The sequence below is a fragment of the Saimiri boliviensis genome, chromosome 1 (assembly GCF_048565385.1).
Source record: "Saimiri boliviensis isolate mSaiBol1 chromosome 1, mSaiBol1.pri, whole genome shotgun sequence".
NCBI classification, from domain to species: domain Eukaryota; kingdom Metazoa; phylum Chordata; class Mammalia; order Primates; family Cebidae; genus Saimiri; species Saimiri boliviensis.
The window spans coordinates 227,016,198-227,034,210 of record NC_133449.1 but is presented as its reverse complement, the minus strand read 5'-3'; the positions used below and the strand labels follow the sequence as shown (position 1 = coordinate 227,034,210).

At 36.2% G+C, this 18,013-nt stretch overlaps 1 protein-coding gene across 7 annotated transcripts in view; it reads left to right on the top strand.

Annotated features, from left to right (window-relative positions):
- Window positions 1–18,013, top strand: part of ATG10 (autophagy related 10) — a 292,497-nt gene that overhangs the window by 192,016 nt on the left and 82,468 nt on the right. For all 7 annotated transcript variants that reach the window (XM_074384181.1, XM_074384177.1, XM_074384175.1 and 4 more), the window contains one exon: window positions 8,844–8,941. In XM_074384181.1, coding sequence (XP_074240282.1) covers window positions 8,844–8,941 — 98 coding nt within the window. The remainder of the gene's footprint in view (window positions 1–8,843; window positions 8,942–18,013) is intronic.

Here is an 18,013-nt window from a genome sequence, read left to right as displayed (position 1 = left end):
AAGTTTGGAATTAAAGCAGCATATAAATCATCAAGGAGGAAAAGGATTGTCTGTGGTTTTCAACAAGAGGAAGTCTTTGGAGTACATAGAGGTGAATGACAGCAAAACAGGAAAGATGGGTGTTGGAGGAAGCTGAAAAATAAAAGTAGAATATACATAGCTCTGTCCAACAACCTGTAGAGGACAGCCACAAGCTGGGTTTCTTGAAGAGGTTAGGAAAAGCATTGGCAAAGGGAAGGAGAGTGAGTGCCAAGCTGTGGAAGTTGAAGAGAGCCCAGCATATTTGGGGAACAGTGAAGGACCAGTTTGGAGAAGGGGTTCACTTAGGATGAATTATGGAAGAAATTGTTGAAAAGATATGTTGAGGTCAAATTATGGAAGAAAAATAGATAGGAAGGGATTGGAAGAAATAAAAAAAAGTGAAAGAGATTGAGTAGAAGTGAATGAGACCAGAGGAAGGATTTCCTAGAAATTGTGACAGAGTAAAACAGAAAGAAAAGGATTAAAGGATGAGAATGAAATTTGAAAAATAAAAAAAGAAATTTGACTTTTTCATTATTGTTGTTATTAACTTTATAAAAATTTAAAAACAATAACCTCTTAGAGACAATGAGTTGGAAAGAACATATTTTCAGGGAAATAATGAGATTTGTGCTGTGCACACAGTAGGCACATTAGTCTATCTTTAAAATATGCTGAAACAAATCACTGCCCAACTTGTAACTGATGTATTATTTTTCTGCTCCTTCAAAGTCATCAAAGCAGTGTTCAAGTCTGTATGTTAGGTGCTGTTCTGAAAAGGCAGAGACTGCATTCCATGGGAGGGAGACCAGGTTGGATGGTGGAAGGGTATTCAAAGTGCTGGTATTGAATAATACAGTACTAATACATAATGGGGGGAATATGAAGTTTAGGGAAATCCAAGAGTACAAATTGCTGGGTATTAATCCCAAGAATTTGGGATCAAAACCTCAGAATACTTTGGATAGAATTGAAAATAGAGTGTTGACTGGGCGCAGTGGCTCACACCTTTAATCCCAGCACTTTGGGAGGCCGAGGTGGGTGAATCATCTGAAGTCAGCAGTTTGAGACCAACCTGGCCAACATGGTGAAACCCCATACCTACTAAAATACAAAAAAAAAAAAAAAAAAAAAATAGCTGGGCCTGGTAATGGGCTTCTGTAGTCCCAGCTGCTCGGGAGGCTGAGGCAGAGAATCGCTTGAACCCAGGAGGTGGAGGTTGCGGTGAGCTGGGATTGCGCCACTGCAGCTACGGAGGGAGACTTTGTCTCAGAAAAAGAAATAGTGTCTTCTGCTTTAGAACCAGCAGAACTTAAGCTATCAATATCCAGCTGGTAGTATGGTCCTCAGATTTCTGGATCAAATGGTGGTATCACTGGGTTGATGTCTCAGATATATTGTAGATGTAATGTTGCTCCCCTTGGGACCGTTTTCTGATTCAGAGGTTTGTCAAGAAGGTCTTCTATGTACTTCTACTAGGTTAAGTGCTTCACTTAATTTAAATGGAAAGGTATAATATCACTTGCATTATTCCAAGTTTCTTAACTCTGTGTGGACAGTTTAAGATGATTCACAATTGCTCCTTTATGTGCTGCTGGGCATATGTTCATAAAAATAGATTGTAACACACATAAACTTCCTCATGTAATTAAAAACCATCTTACATTTATTTTTCTCTTCAAGATTGCTAGACAAATATATAACATTTTACAAATTGGGGCTGATAATTTTGAAAATATTTATTAAGCAAGACTTTTAAACCATCTATTTGTGCTATATTAGATATGTACTCCTGATTGGCAAAAAATTTGATAAGCAGGAAAAGATTTATTGAAGGGTAGATCATAGAGTCAACTGAAGGTGGTAGAATGACAAGGCGAGGGAATATCTACCTCCCTTTAGCTTTCGTGGTAGAAATGGGGCTCTACCTCCCACTTATTTTTGAATTTATCTCCCAAATTGGAAGTGTGTTTGGATACTGAGAAATCGTAGATCTGCTATAGCTGCATGTGCTTGGGTATGAGGGTTTTTAAAAAATATAAATGTAAAACATTTAATCAATGAATTTTACTATGAGTATTCAGTCATTATTCTTTGAATGTGCTAATTACTCTAGAAATAATGTTGAACTTTCATCTGTTCATTCATTTGAAAATATTTGTACTCAAGGCATAAATATGTTTCTGAAATGCTGAGATAAATAAAGGAAATCAGAGATCGATGGTACCATAAAGGAGCTTACAGTCTAGTGAGGGAAACAAGACAGGACTGAACTGTAACATATTCAAGTAGAATATGTTAAGGACCATAAGAGAGGTAAAAATTGGCACCAGGGCTTGGAGAACTGTGACTCTCTTAAGCTGTGGTGATCAAGAGAGGGCTTGGCTAGACATGGGATTTGTCCATGAGTGACAGGGAAAGGGTGAGCCCAGGATTGGAAAGAAAACCAAGAAAGGCAAAATTCCAGATATTCATAGTTTAGGCAGTGTTGATGGGACCATTAGTAATAGTAAGAACAAGAACAATGCAACTAATATGTATGTATATACATACACTTTACAAAGAGCTCACTTTACAAAGAGCTCCTGTGCACAGAGACACATATAATGTAGTGGTGAAAAGTGCAGAGTCTAGAGTCAGAAAGCTTTGGTTCTGATTCCTAGCTCTGCTGCTTACTAACCATATGATCTTGGGCAAGTTATTGAACATTGCTGTTTCCTTTCTTTCATCATCTGAAAAAAAACTGAGTTAGTGATAATACCGATTTCAGAGTTTCGAGGATTCTGAGCTTATATTGGAAATGGGGCTTGACACATAGTGCCTTTCAACCATGCTAGCCAAATTATGTGTCTAGATACTCACAATAACACTAGAAGGTAGGAACTGTTATTATCCTCGTGTGAAGACAAAAACTGTTGAGAGGGGTTAAATTATTTATTCAAGGGTACATAGAAAACTATAGAACTTGGCCTTAAACTCTATAGCCCATTTTTCACTTCATGACACTTTCATGAAATAACTGAAATTTAACAACCATATAGGTTAAATTAATTAATTGATGTTATATGCAAGCAAAAAGAAGTTGCCATAGTTCATATTTTGGGAATTTCATTTAGATTTCTTGAGATTAATAAAGATACAAAGTCCTGAAATACTTATATGAATAAATACGAATTACAGAATTAGCCAGTATAGTAGCTGATACAAATGTACATGAACAATTGCATTCATTTTATGTCACAATTTAATTTTCTCACTGAAGCAAAAATGAATTTTCTCCTTTGGTAGAGCTTCATCTCTGCCTTACTGTGGAGTATGACATGAATTTTTATATCTTTCAAAGCTCTGTTGAAGACAATATATTGAATTGAATAATGATATCTTTTGTTGTGAAAAGTCCACTCTTTCCTTTGTATTTCTAGTGGCTACATTCAGAACGTTATTCTTAAACTTACTCTGAATTATTTATACTCTCTCTAGTCTTCCTTTTAGGAGTTAAAAAATTTTAGTGAAACCATGCACAGTAAGGATAAAGGTGACTCCAGCGTGCTTGCACTAGAATTAGTGCTGGTGAAATATCTCATGCTGTTATTGGCTTCATGAAAACTAATAGCCCTGAGAAATTTAATTTAGAAAGCTGTACATTTTGAGTAATATGTAGATTACTTGACATGTGGGTTATTATTCAATTGAGAGATTTTATATGAAAATGTTAAATGCTACTGGCAGTTGCTAAAGATTGTACTTTTAATTATTCTATTTTTCACCTAATGTCTCTTCTTTTTTGTCACTGACATTTTAGATTACTGACAGACCATTCCTTTAGTTTAAATGTGTATTATAATTCCAAGTGATCAGGCACTTAGTAGGCATTCACTAAACACTTGTTATATAAATGACCTCAGTTTACCATGCTAACTATGTAGGTTACTGCTGAAATTATTTTGGCTTCTACTTCAATTTTTCAGGTATTCAAGGGATTTTGCTGAGCTTCTCAGCCTCAATGTGATTAATGAAATTTCTAAGCATGTTAAAATTGGTGCTATCGAGTGTCTTAGGTCTGAAACAAGGGCGTTTTTGATTGAGTATGCTTATGTCTCCTCTGACTGAGGCCAGATGTAACAAATAGACTCTCTTAACATGGTTTAAAGTTTCTGATTGAAGATACTTTGAATTGAACATGTAGGCACATAATAATGTGTTTCATGCACTTAGGCAAGTATTTATGTCCATATTTTAATTTTAAGTTTTGATCTTTAGTTTTCATAAATAAATGGATATGTACAACATTCTTCAGGTTTCTGCTTTGTTTCTATGATGTGGTTCTTTATACATATATAAATATCCCAATTCAATTGTTTCAGTGGCATTTCTCAAGTATCTGTTTTGCTTTTGAAATAATTAGAGTCATGATCATATTTGAATGCATTTTAGATACCAATAACGTATGCCAGAATTTTGAAGATATTGCTGATTAGATTATGTCTTTTTGTTTTTGTATGAAAGATCCCAAAAACTAACTTTTGTATGTCTTTGATGATGAAGGTGTAAACTGTGCCTAGGCAAACCAGGGATGAAGGCTTAGGGAAGAGAACCCATATAATACCTCATTAGGTTATTGTTGTGATAGAGACAAAGCTATGTTTACCCAGACCTTTTACAGTGTAAATGGTCAGCTGACACTGGAGAGATTTGCAGAGATACAGAGGAAAAGCAAAATTATATGCTTTTGCCAGCCATACTCTGATTATGCAACATATTTTGGGAACTGCTGGTTTTGAAACTTCTTCCAGTCCTTGTGGTTAAAAGTTGGAAGATGGTTACCCATTAAAGGTGAATTTGTTTGGCGACAACAAAATCATTTGGAAATAAATATATGGAATAAAATAAGTATAATTTTTCCCTTTGATTTAAACCTGTTTGGGACTAGTAAATAATTAGTTACTTGTCTGGCTCCTAAGGGAGTTCAAAAGTTCAAAGGCAGTTCCATTGACAGCATTGTAGCGTTGATGGAAATAAATATTTGTTGAATTTGCTGAATAGTCAGGTAACCTCCCTAGGTGACAGTTTTGAAGAACAGCAGTCTTTTGAATATTTAAGACTTGATATGTTTGTTTTAAAAACATGTAGTCCGACCAGGCCTAGCATGCCACCAGCAGGGAGTGCCAAACACAGAACTTCGGGAGGTGCTAAAGAGACTGCAGTAGCCCTTGAGATATAGTCGTTATACGCTAGAAGAAGCAGATATTTTAACAAAAGTATTGTAAGTGCTTGTTGACCTTCCTCAGTTTTTTTAAGGGGTTTATATTTTAGAAGTTGGAGACCATGGTTTGGAGAGGCTAGTCCTGGAAGTCATGACTGTTTAAGCATCTCAAGCAGTTGCATCATTTTGGATGCAAAACAGACTTGGGCTCTGTTACGTTATTAACTTTTCCATCAGTTTCGTCATTTGAAGAGTCTACTTTTCAAACCAAGCTCTGGTTACAAGAATCAGAAAAGCACCCAAGTTGGTTCAGAAAATTGGGGTGAGAAGAAAATAGGGCTTATTCAGCAGAAAAAGAAATTCAGCCAGGCCTCATTGGGACTGCAGCCAAAGGACTTCACTGAGGCAAATACTTCCTGGCCTCTTGTCTCTGCCCTTCCCTATATGGCCATATTTTTGTAAAGATGGAGCCTCACTTTGTTGCCCAGGCTGGTCTGAAACTCTTGGCTTCAAGCAATCCTCCCACCTGAGCCTCCCAAATTGCTGAAATTATAGGCATGAGCCACTGTGTCCCCCTGTTTTTTTTTTTTTTTTAAGATGATGAAAGTGTGCTAAAATGGATTGAGGTGATGATTGCACAACTCTATAATTAAATTGTGTACTTCACATGGGTAGATTGTATGTATGTGAATTATATCTTGATAAATCTGTGTGATTCTTTTAAGTCATTGTCTTAAAGTGATGAATGTTAGTGATCTCCATGTAGTGCTAGTGATCCCCTGCCCACCCCTGCTGGTCTTTCCACTGGTTGGTCCATTTCCCTGGAACACTGTGCCTCCCAGTGTTTGCACACAAGTTACTTTCTCACTGAAGTCTAAAATTGCAAACTTGCCTTTGGCTGGCACTTCTTAGCTTGCTCTACTTTTCCTTTTCACCATATTATGTATCACTTCCTAACATAATATATAATTTACTCATTTATTTTGTTAATTGTTTATTGTCACACACACACACACACACATGCGCACGCGCACACACACACCCCCCAAGGTAACATGTAACCTTCATGAAAACAGGTATGAATGTTTTGGTCACTGATGTATCACAAAGGCTTGGAACAGATGCCTAGCATATAGTAGGTGCCAAATTATATAAAACATCTACTTCTAAAATTAACTTCTATCCAAACCATTTACTCCATACTTACATTGTTGCCTGAAATACTTTAAGGAATAAATTAAAAATCATTACTGATTACCAGATATGAAACCCAGTGTTCTTCTCTAGGCTTGTAAAGCATTATTTTAGGGGAAATAAAGGCATCTTTTCATCATTTATTGTTTATTCAGCAAATATTTATAAACCATGTGTAATGCCTTTGCCCTCAGAGGCAGTGTGGACCAGAAGGAAGAGCACTGGTGAGTCCTGAGATCTGGATTCAGACTTCAGTCATGAACCGGCTGCATACTTTTGGCAGATGCATATTTCCTAAGACCTTGGCTGCCCTATTTATACAATTAGTGGTTATACTAGCTCTAACCTTTTATTATCCTACTGCAGGTATTTGATTTCTTTTAACTTTAACATGTAAAAATTATTTTAAAAGCATGTCATTATTCTACAATTTGATTATTTACTATTTGACACTAAAGTACTTAAGATCTTATTTGCCTCTTCCCATACCAACACACACACACACACACACACACACACACACACACACACACACACACAGAGGCAGGCATGGCATGTGCATATTTCAAAGGTGCATAATGCTTAAGAGCAGAGTTTGGCCCTACTCTGTAAATGTATTCAGAAAACAATATAACACAGATACTGAAGGCAGCTTGTTTTTAACTTGTAGCTAAACATGACATTCAAATGTTAATTGGATGAATAAATCTTGTTCATTTTACAGACATGGAAATGTCAATGGAATAAAACTATTTATCACACGATAATGGTCTCCTGCCGCCAGATAAATGCCAAGATGAAGATACTTATTGAAAATGTATCAAAATATTCTATTGCTATTTATTGAAAATAAAGGTTGAGGAAAAGTTCAACTTTTAGGTCAAACATGAGAAATGCCCTGCTTATAATATTAGTATATTACTGTATCAAAGATGATATGAATGGTATTGCAATGGGAAAATTCTCAAAAATTATTGTCTGGAAATGAATCTTTCAGCTTTGAGAATTATGGGAATAATTGTATGAGGACTGGAAAAAGATTCCTAATATTTATTGAGCTCTTATTGTGTGCCTGTCACAGTCCTGGGTGCATTCACTAATGTAAGCCTCAAAAGAACCATACTCAGAAAGAATTATTATTCTCATTTTGCAGTTAAAGTTAAAAGCAAAATAATTTGCAGTCATATAGAACTAAGTGCCAATCCCAGGATTTAAACTTAGTCCGGACTCCAAATCTAGTGCTTTTTCCCCAACACCATACATATCTACTTATGCTTGAAGAACACTGAGTTTCATATCTGGTAATCAGCAATGATTTTGGAGCTCTTGAGTAGATTATTTCCCTTAAGCTTTGTTGCCCTTGATGATCAAATACTTCTTTGGTCTAAATATTCAGTATATTGCTGTGTGAAATATCTTTAAGTGGTATCATCCATTAGCCCAAAAAGCACACCTCTAAGTCTTGAGGGCTTTATAGCTCTGAATGGACCAAGCTGTACTGGATTCTAGTATTAAGACGCCTTCTTTTCAGCAGTATATGGTTTGAAATCTTTAGGTGACTTCCTCTTTCTGCTTTCTTTTTAGAACTTAGATACCTATTTTTCTATTTTACTTATCTTGTGTGTATTGTAAGTGCCATAGTGGTCTTCGTAAAATACATCATTTGGGTGGATACAGTTGGATAATTAAAACAACTTTAAGAGCATTATTGTTCAATAAAGCTTTTACTGCCCTCTTCGTGCCAACCCTGTTCTCCTGTCCATTGACCCCAAGAGTCCATTTCTCCACCTGCCATAGACACCAAGTGTTAGTATCTCTCTTCCTTAGACCATCAGTGAACTTTAGTCTTCTTCAGCCAGAGACCACTCTACTATGATATACTTTTCATGGTTTTCTTAGTAGATGATAGGCTCTTTGCTAGGAGAAATTGTGTGTTTTTCTTCTCTCTATTCTCCATGGTAACTGATGAAGTGATTTGGAAATTATAAATACTCCACAAGAATGTGAAAGATGCATGGGTATGGCTTCTTTGTTTTAAGGACTAGAGGAAGTACAAAGGATTCAGAGTATTCATAGTTCACTTTTGTGAATATGGGAGTCTGTTTGTCTGTTCCTTTGCCTGTGCTTGTATCTATCAGTTCTCCCGAAACACATTTGGATTTTATTTATTTTGCAAAATTCCTGGAGGCAATGAATGAGCAGATAATTTAAATGCTAGATGGATACAAAGCTGAGAAGCTTGAATGTTTAAATTTCCCTCAGGAAGAAAATAGTAATTCATATAGCACTCTCTTGATATATAAATAGCATGTGCACTAAAGATCTTTCTAAAAGTCATGATATTCTTCCAGGAGTTTTAGATTGACACCAAGTACCATTGTGTCACATGAATTACTAACTCAGTCTTTACCATGCACTTTCACAGATGGGAGACCTTTAACTCTGAAGGACATATGGGAAGGAGTTCATGAGTGCTATAAGACACGACTGCTACAGGGACCATGGGATACTATTACACAACAGGTTGGAGAGCATTGTCATTTTACTTTATGCATTTTATTGTATTCTTTCCCTCTGCTCATCTTTTCTTTTAGTTCCCTCTCCCCAGCTCTTTTCCCTATTTCACTCCTCTATATCCTTACATATTTCACCTCACAGACAGTTTCCTTAAAAACACCTTCCCAGACCCAGTCTTGGTTTAGCCTCCCTATTATAAGCTCTCATAGTGCCTTATAATTTTCCTTTAGAATATGTATTCCAATTTTAATTACATATTAGAATGATTTTAAAAAATTGATATCTATTTATTCCACCATACAGATACTCTTTCACTTATAGTGGGGATATATCCGGATAAACCCATCGTAAGTTGAAAAGATCTTAAGTAGAAAATACGTTTAATGCACCTAACCTACTGAACATCATAGCTTAGCCTAGCCTACCTTAAATGTGCTCAGGACACTTACATTAGCCTACAGTTGGACAAAATCATCTAACATAGAACGCTTTTTATAATAAAATGTTGAAGAGCTCCATGCGATCTATTAAATACTTTATTGAAAGTGAAAAACAGAATGGTTGTATGTTATCAAGATACGGTTTCTCTTGAAGGTGTATCACTTCTGCACCATTATAAAGTATCAAAATTGTTCAGTTGACCCATCCTAAGTCTGGGATTGTCTGTACTGTGAGCTCTCGCATAGGCAGACCGTGTCTCTTTTATTCTTCATTGTACATGCGGCACCAGCACAGTACTTACCATGTAGTAAGTGCTCAGTAAAAATGTATTAAGCAAATGAAAACAGAAGCTAAGTTGGCTTATATACTAAGAAATAGATGATTAGGCTTATGTAATCTATACTGTTTTACAGTTTTACTCATAGGTGCATTTGCAAAAAAGAGCTTTTGATTAATATGTTTGCAATAGTGATTTAAAAAAGTAGAGAAAATAGATCTGCAAAAGTAGATATAAAAAGTAGATTTGTAAAAGTAGAGAAAATAGATCTGAAATCAAATAAGTCATTATTACTGCCTTGCTAAAATCAGCAGTTATTCTGAAATTTAAAAATACTCATCACCTTGCAACCAATCATGATCTCCTTAAATATAATTTTTACTTATATCAAAAATCTAATTTTTTCCAAGCTCCTGTTAAGCTTAATGAAAGCTTCCTTTAAAAATGACTTTATCAGTTATTAGAATTTTTATGCCCTCTTATGTGTTTGATCGTAATGACAGTTTACCTCCCAATCTACATAATAATCTTCAGCATCTCATAAGTAGTTCTTTAATAATGACCATTTTCTAGGTTTTAATTGAGGACAAAACTAGCTTTAAGTATTTGTATATTTCACACTGCCCCCGCTCCCCCAAATTAATCTTTTCTCTTCCCACTATCAACCTCCTAAATCAAGCCCTGTGACCTCATGTGGAACAATTAGTAAAGCTTCTTATCTATGGTCTTCTGCTCCTTTCCTCTCTGCCCCTTACCTGTAGTCATATCTTTTTAACCACTGCTGCACTTATCTTACCTGTGCTCAAACCTGCAGTAGTTCTCTGAGGGCCTGTGGGATGTGGTCTAAATGCCTTGCCTGGATGTCAGAGGTTGCCACTCCCTGGCTCCAACCTGTTCTTCAAAGTTTATTTTCTTCTCCTCCACTCTACACAGCTCATGTCAAACATGGTTATTCATCTCTCTATACTCCTCTTGTGTAGTTTGTTCTTGGAATTTTTTCTAGATGTGATGCTTTCCCTCATTTTTCTGTATGCATTACCTGTTACTACCTGTGCTCTCATACATTCCCTTCTCTGAAACCACCTCAGCTCCCAAAAATGGCCCCTCTGAAATCCAAGTCTATAGACCAGGCAATGGTGGTTACTATGAAGAAGGGTAATGTGAAATATGAGCAAACCAACCCTAAAGATTTGGCAAGAACATTTTATTTTACGCAACCTATTTTAGATTAACCTTTAAGTATGTCAAGATGAGTGCTAAGAATTCCAACTTCTAGTATCTTGTCAATGGCCACAAACTGTACAAAAATTTATACTGTAGAGTCCTTATACACAGGACCCAGAAACCGTTTGGTTGTAAGAGTCAAGAAAGATGGCAAAAAATACAGGAAAAGAGTATTCAAAAATATATGTGTATTTAACTTTACACCCATTTATCAACTCTTTCTCAATTCCATTTTACTCTTGAATCCAGTTCTTGTCATTTTCGTTTTCTGCCTCTAGCAGAAAATTAATCTCCTCAATGTAGCACCTATGTATAGCACCATTTCTAGTGATCTGTGACATTTCATATTTTAATTCTGTGTGTCTCAGTTCTGACTCATGACATAAGAACAAGATTTTGATACAGTGTTGCCGTAGATTTCTTTCCATTGATAGAACTCTTAACATTGTTAAACTCACCACTGAACCATCTGTATATAGATTGTTTTTAATAGAATTGACTAATGTCTTTCATTTTATAGTTATTTGACTGTCACATAGATAGCCTATTACTGTACCATCTTTTTCCTCCCTATCGTAGTATGGTATTACAGATCAAATCATATTATAACAAGCATTACTATTTCTAACGCCAAGGCTGGGGCTGACTTAATAGGAGGGCTGTTTGATAAAACCACACTACAACACAATTATAAAACTTGGGTGATCCTTTGGAATTTGTCTTATTGGGATTTGATCTGTGAACAGATATCCTACTTCTAATAACAATATTTATTTAAGCTTTAGAATTGCTCATCATGGTGCATGTCAAGGCATTAAAGACCAAATAAGGGAAACTCATTTGTAGCTATTGAACTACTTGGCACTTGAAAAGCATCATGAATATTTCCTTTGGAAATCTTGGCTTTTAATCCTGGATTGATTAATAGGTTGGTATTTATATCCTCTTCTTTGCTTGAGATCTTTGAGAGAATGGGTCTTCATTTTTTAGTACCGCATATGAAGAAAAATCAAGGTATCCTCAGTGGGATGGAGGGGGAGAAGATGATACAGCACTAGGGAAGAATGAGCTGATAGAATATTGGTGATGTTGAATAGTAGATACCATTTTGTAGAATTATACTAAGGAATCATTAGCTTGCAGACTGAACATGATAATAATACGCTGTCCTCCAGAGTGGCTTAAAAACAAAAGCAGCCTTTGCATAATATAAAATGCATTTCACTTCATTTTCAGGCCTGATTGTGCTCATATAGTTTGTTGCTCTTCATTTTTAGTAATCACACTTCTGTTCTTTCAGCATTTGTCTTGATGATAAGGACCTATTCATGTCAGACATAAACTCTCTCTTTTGAAGACAAGCCACTCACAAATCTCATACATTTGATTATGGTGATTACTTATCTGCTTTTGTCCAATGTTACAGACTACCTATTATATCAACCCTGTAGCCTAATAAAAAACTTCTGAAAGAAAGTTAACAGATACTTAGGTTGGATCTGCCTTAATTGTTATAGTAAGTGTTACAATAATGATCACTGGAAGGTGTGGGCTCTATGTTTTAAGCAAAGAATTCCTGTGATCTTGGCATGGCCTAAAGTCACAAGATAAAGGAGCATATCTTCAATTAGACTTGAAGATATGTGTGCTTATGTGCAGGGGTATATAGTGATCAGATAAGTAATTTTTTCTTGCTGGATTCTTTTTTTGAACTTTATGTTATGGAAAATGTTAAACACATACAAAAATAGAGATAATTGTATGATGCACTCATTAGCTGATGAAGAGCTTATTTTTTTCCATATCTTATCCATTTAGGAACTTTTTTGAAGCAATTCCTAGCATCATTTTATTTCATCCCTACATATGTAAGTACTTTAAAAGATAAGGGTTCTACTTGAATGTTTATATCAGTTTTATTTATAATAGCTCAAAATGGAAAAAAAAAAAAAAAGACCCAGGTGTCTTCAATGGGTAGATGATGAAACAGAAAGTAGCATGTCATTACCATGGAATTCTATTCAGCAATAAAAAGGAACCAACTACTGATACACTCAGCAACCTGGATGAATCTTCAGAGAATTATGCTGAGTGCAAAGAGGCAATCCCAGAAGTTGCAGAGTGTGTGATTCCATTTCTAGAACTCCTAGAACATTTTTGAAATGACAAAATCATGGACTGAAGAACAGATCTGTGGTTGCCAGGTGATAGGGAGTGTGAATGGGAGGGAAATGAGTGTGCCTATTAAAGGCAACATGAGAGAATCTTATGGCAGTGGGAATGTTCTGGATCTTCACTCAATCAGTGTCAGTATCTTGTTTGTGATACTGTACTATAGTCTTGCAAGATGTTACCATTGGGAAAAACTTGATAAAGGATATGTTACATCCTTTGGTAACTTTTTTTTTAATTTTTATTTTTTATTTTTTATTTTATTTATTTATTTTTTTGAGACAGAGTTTCGCTCTTGTTACCCAGGCTGGAGTGCAATGGCGCAATCTCGGCTCACCGCAACCTCCGCCTCCTGGGTTCAGGCAATTCTCCTGCCTCAGCCTCCTGAGTAGCTGGGATTACAGGCACGTGCCACCATGCCCAGCTAATAATTTTTATTTTTAAAGTAGAGATGGGGGTCTCACTATGTTTCCCCAGCTGATCTTGAACTCCTGGCCTCAAGTGATCCTCCTGTCTTGGCCTTTCACAGTGATGGGATTACAGGCATTAATCATTGCACCTGACCTCTTAATATTAATTTCTTAGAACTAAATATGAATCTATAATTATCTCAAAATATTAATTTAAAAAGGTAAGGACTGAAACATAACCATAATTCTATTATCACAAATAGAATTATTAATAATTTAATATCATTAAATAAATAATCAATGTTTAAATTTCCCAAGTTCATTTTTTTTTTAGTTTGTTTATATCAGGATCCAAAATAAGATTTACACATTAAAATAGTTAACATCTCTTAAGACTTTGGGAATCATAGATTCTCATTCCTCCGTCTCTTTTTTTCCTGGTAATTTTTTGTTGAAGAAACAGGTTGCTTGTTCTGTAGTTTTTGCAGTCTCGATTTTTTTTTCTAATTGTATTTCTATGGCGTTTAGTACATTCCTCCCTCTATTTTTTATAAACTGGTACATCTTGAGGCTTGATCAAATTCAGGCTTGATTTTTTTGGCAGTACTTCATGGTTGTTTCTGAGTATGCCATCAGGAAGCACATTACGTCTGGTTATCACTCTTTTTTGTGATGTTAGCAGCCATTGATGATTATTACCTAGACCCATTAATTCATTAGTGGTGGCAAGATGGTGATATTCTAATTCTGTCATTCATTATTTATTAGTTGGACTTCTTCTATAATGACAGAGTTTCTCTCTCCATTTTAGTTACCTGAGGTATGCTTTGATTAGGAAAAGCAGGATAAATGCTTGATTCTTTCCCTTTGTGAGCTAGCTTTCAAGATAATGAGTTGGTTCTCTAGTATCCTCCAAAGGTAATTGAGAACTTTAAAAAATATGTTTATGGACTCATAGATATAAATGTTTTATATTTGTCAGTTCATTGTAGTGGTTGTCTTTATTGATGTTTGGTTTACCTCATCTTTAGCCAGTGCAAGTCTAGCCAAAGACATTGGCTCCTGAGTCGTTTTGATACAACCCATGTGACTTTGGTGGCTTCCTTGTTTAGTGGTATGACAAGTGGTTGCACATACATGTTTTACAATTCTTGCCCAAACTTGTTGGAGTCAGCCAAGGAGAACTGGTTCCTTTGGGAAGTGGTAGTGCCTTTACCTGGGTGTTGGAGCCAGAGAGAGTGGATTTGACTCTGTATGCCACCACTTACTACATGATCTTGGTTAAATTACAAAGATTCTGTGTCTTAGTTTGGTTTTCCATTAGAGATAACAGTAGCATTTACACAGAGTTGTTGGGAAGACTAAATGAATCAATATATGTAAAATACTTTGAACATTACCTAGCACATAATATGTAGTAAATATATTATGTAATTATTATAATCATAATCATTATTATTTCCAGGTAAACATAGTTATTTCAGTGATTTTCTCAGCCATTGAAGATTAAACTGTGCCATCTTTAGGATCCCCCTTTCCATCCTGGAGTTGATAATAAACTTCTGGACCCTAATCAAATATATTTACCCCAGGGGCTCTGTTTCAGCTCTGTGCTGCCTCTTTCTCCTCTGTCTCACCCTCGCTCTCTCTCTCATCAAACCTTTGCTTTCGAGGACCACATCCTGACTTTTGTGGGCTTTAGACACAGTTATCTTCACAGACTCATTTCTCCATAAAAAGATATTAAAAATTATATTTTCTAGCTGCATTATTAGAGAGATGACTGTATTCATACTATATATTAAAATACTTTCTTTGACCTATAAGTTTATTATTTTATGTTTTTAAAAAGCAATTAAAATATTTTCATGGATTCCTCCTAAAGGTATTTGTAGACCCCAGGCACTGTGCCTACTCTGTCTGATGAATAAGTCGGCCCTGCTACACCTCACTCTTTGCTGCTGCTGCAATAGGGCTGCAGAAACATCAGGAGGCTGTCTCCAGTCCTGCTATGCTCAGAAAGGTCTGGCTGCCACTCCTGTTTTACCGCTGCCTAAATATAATGATGATGATGGAAGGGACTTTTCTTCATGAAACTTACCACATACTAAAACCATATCCTCTCTATTCTTAAATTTCCAAACCTCAAGAGATACTATTGTGTTGTGTCATTTTATACACATATGTGCACACACATGAGCACATGCACATACACATGACCTCTTGGGAAATGGCCTTTTCAAAATTGCTTTCTCTCCAAGCCCCTGCTTTACTTCCCGGCTGTGAGGGGAGAGAGTTGTAGATGGAACTCAATCTGTATCTTATCTCCATTTAAATATATTCTTTCTAACACTTGAACTGTGTGCTTAAATTTGGAAACCAAGACTTTGGAGGTTCTTTATTTTCTGATCCCATATGTCTGGAGAAGGAAAGTACAAGTGAATGAATGGGGTTGGATGGATCAAAGTCAGAAGAAACTCGTTGATTATTTTTCCTCATTTGATCCTACCATGCAAGTATTTAATACTATGTAAGAGTCAGGTTAAATGTTTGCATGGAATGGAATAGGAGGAGCCTGTGCAGTACACATTTTGCATATCCCAAATACTTCTGAGTTCCTTTTGAAGAATTTGGCATGCCTAAAACATTTAAAAATACGATAAATAATTTCAGTAGGTTTCATTGTCTTTCATGATAAATTTCATTATGTTTCATGGTAAATTTATCAGGGTAAAAAAGAAAGAAAAACACAACAAAAAAACCCGTAACTCCTTAGGTACCTTTTGGTGAATAGATTACTTTTGACTTTCAGTGATGCAGGAAATCACTGGTTAAGGATTCTTAAATGATGAAGCTTGATATGTTGCCTGGTGATTTATAATGATGGCTGATAAACTGAAGATTTAATTGTGCTTCCTCTAGTAATAATCTTAAGTGCTCAAGTGAAGTTCCAGTGATTGGCTTTCTTCTGAACTCAGTCTCCCTGGAGTCTTTAGGCATCTCTTTTACACAACATCCGATAACTGATTTTTAACTGTTTCTATTTTAAATAATACAAATCAATTAAAACACACAGCTGTTTAACAAAACTTCTCAGTGTTGCTATAGGTCTCGGTGGGTATTTCCTGATGGCTCATAATGACATCAATTTAGTGCACCTGGTAGGATCTCTGTGAACTGGAAGTGGTTTAATTCTTAAATGATGAGAAAATTAAGAAGCCTTTATGGATTGCTGCTGCTTCTTCAGAATCACTGCCAGCTTCTTTGCAGGCTTCTTTCATGGTGGAACATTATTTAAATGAGACTACAGATATGATGTGATTGTTTTCTCTGTAATTTTCTGCTAATTTATTGAATCTGAGTTTCTAGGTATTGAATCTTAGCTGTGGGTATTAATAAGTCATTTAGGGTGCAGGTTTATGGCAGCACAGTAAATGTATCTACCTTGCAGGCTTTTTGTAGAAATCTTCCTATGTTTTAGCAATATTCAGTGATTCTGTGACACTTTATTGTCTTAGGAGTGTGAAATATACTCTCTTTATTGTATTCTTACTTTGGTTTCTTAGAGTAATAATAACAATGCTGTTTGTCTCTGTCTCTACCAGTAATTATTTTTAGATTGTCAGTCTGTACATGCATTGTGACTTTTAATGTTTATTAAATGTTGATGCTATGGGTACCATATATTGTCAGGGTACTTTCTGTATTTTTTTTTTTTTCCAGAGAGAGTCTTGCTCTGCCACCCAGGCTGTAGTGCCATGATGTGATTTCCGCTCACTGCAACCCTCGCCTCCCAGGTTCAAGTGACTCTCGTGCCTCAGCTTCCCAAGTAGCTGGGATTACAGTCATGTGTCATCATGCATGTATTTTTAGTAATGAAAAGATTTTGCCAAATCAACCTGGCTGGTTTTGAATTCTTGACCTCAAGTGACTCACCCACCTTGGCCTCCCAAAGTGCTGGGATTACAGGCATGAGCCACTGTGCCCAGCCCATATTCGTTTTTTTAAATCCATTTAGAAATGTTTACTGTCATTCATGCTCCATTGTGCTTTTCCTGTTTGGGGAAACAAAAGCACATTTTAATGGATTTTGTTTGTTCCTTAGACTTTCCCTACATTAAGAAGTATATGAAGAGTGGCCAGGCACGGTTGCTCACACCTGCAATTGCAGCTACTCAGGAGGCCAAGGTGGGAGGATTGCTTGAGCGTAGGAGTTTGAGGCCAGCCTGGGTAACATAGCAAGACCCTATGTCTTAAAAACAAAAATGCTTATATGGGTGTAACTGATTTTTACCAGAAGTGTCCAGAAATCTCACCTTAAAAAAAGGCATATGGGTCAGGCATGGCAGCTCACACTTGTAATCCCAGCACTTTGGGAGGGCAGATCACTTGAGGTCAGGATCAAACTGGCCAACATAGGGAAACCCCATCTCTACTAAAAATGTAATAATTAGCCGGGTGTGTTGGTGGGCGCTTGTAATCCCAGCTACTCGGGAAGCTGAGGCAGGAGAATTGCTTGAACCCCTGGGAGACAGGTTTCAGTGAGCAGAGATT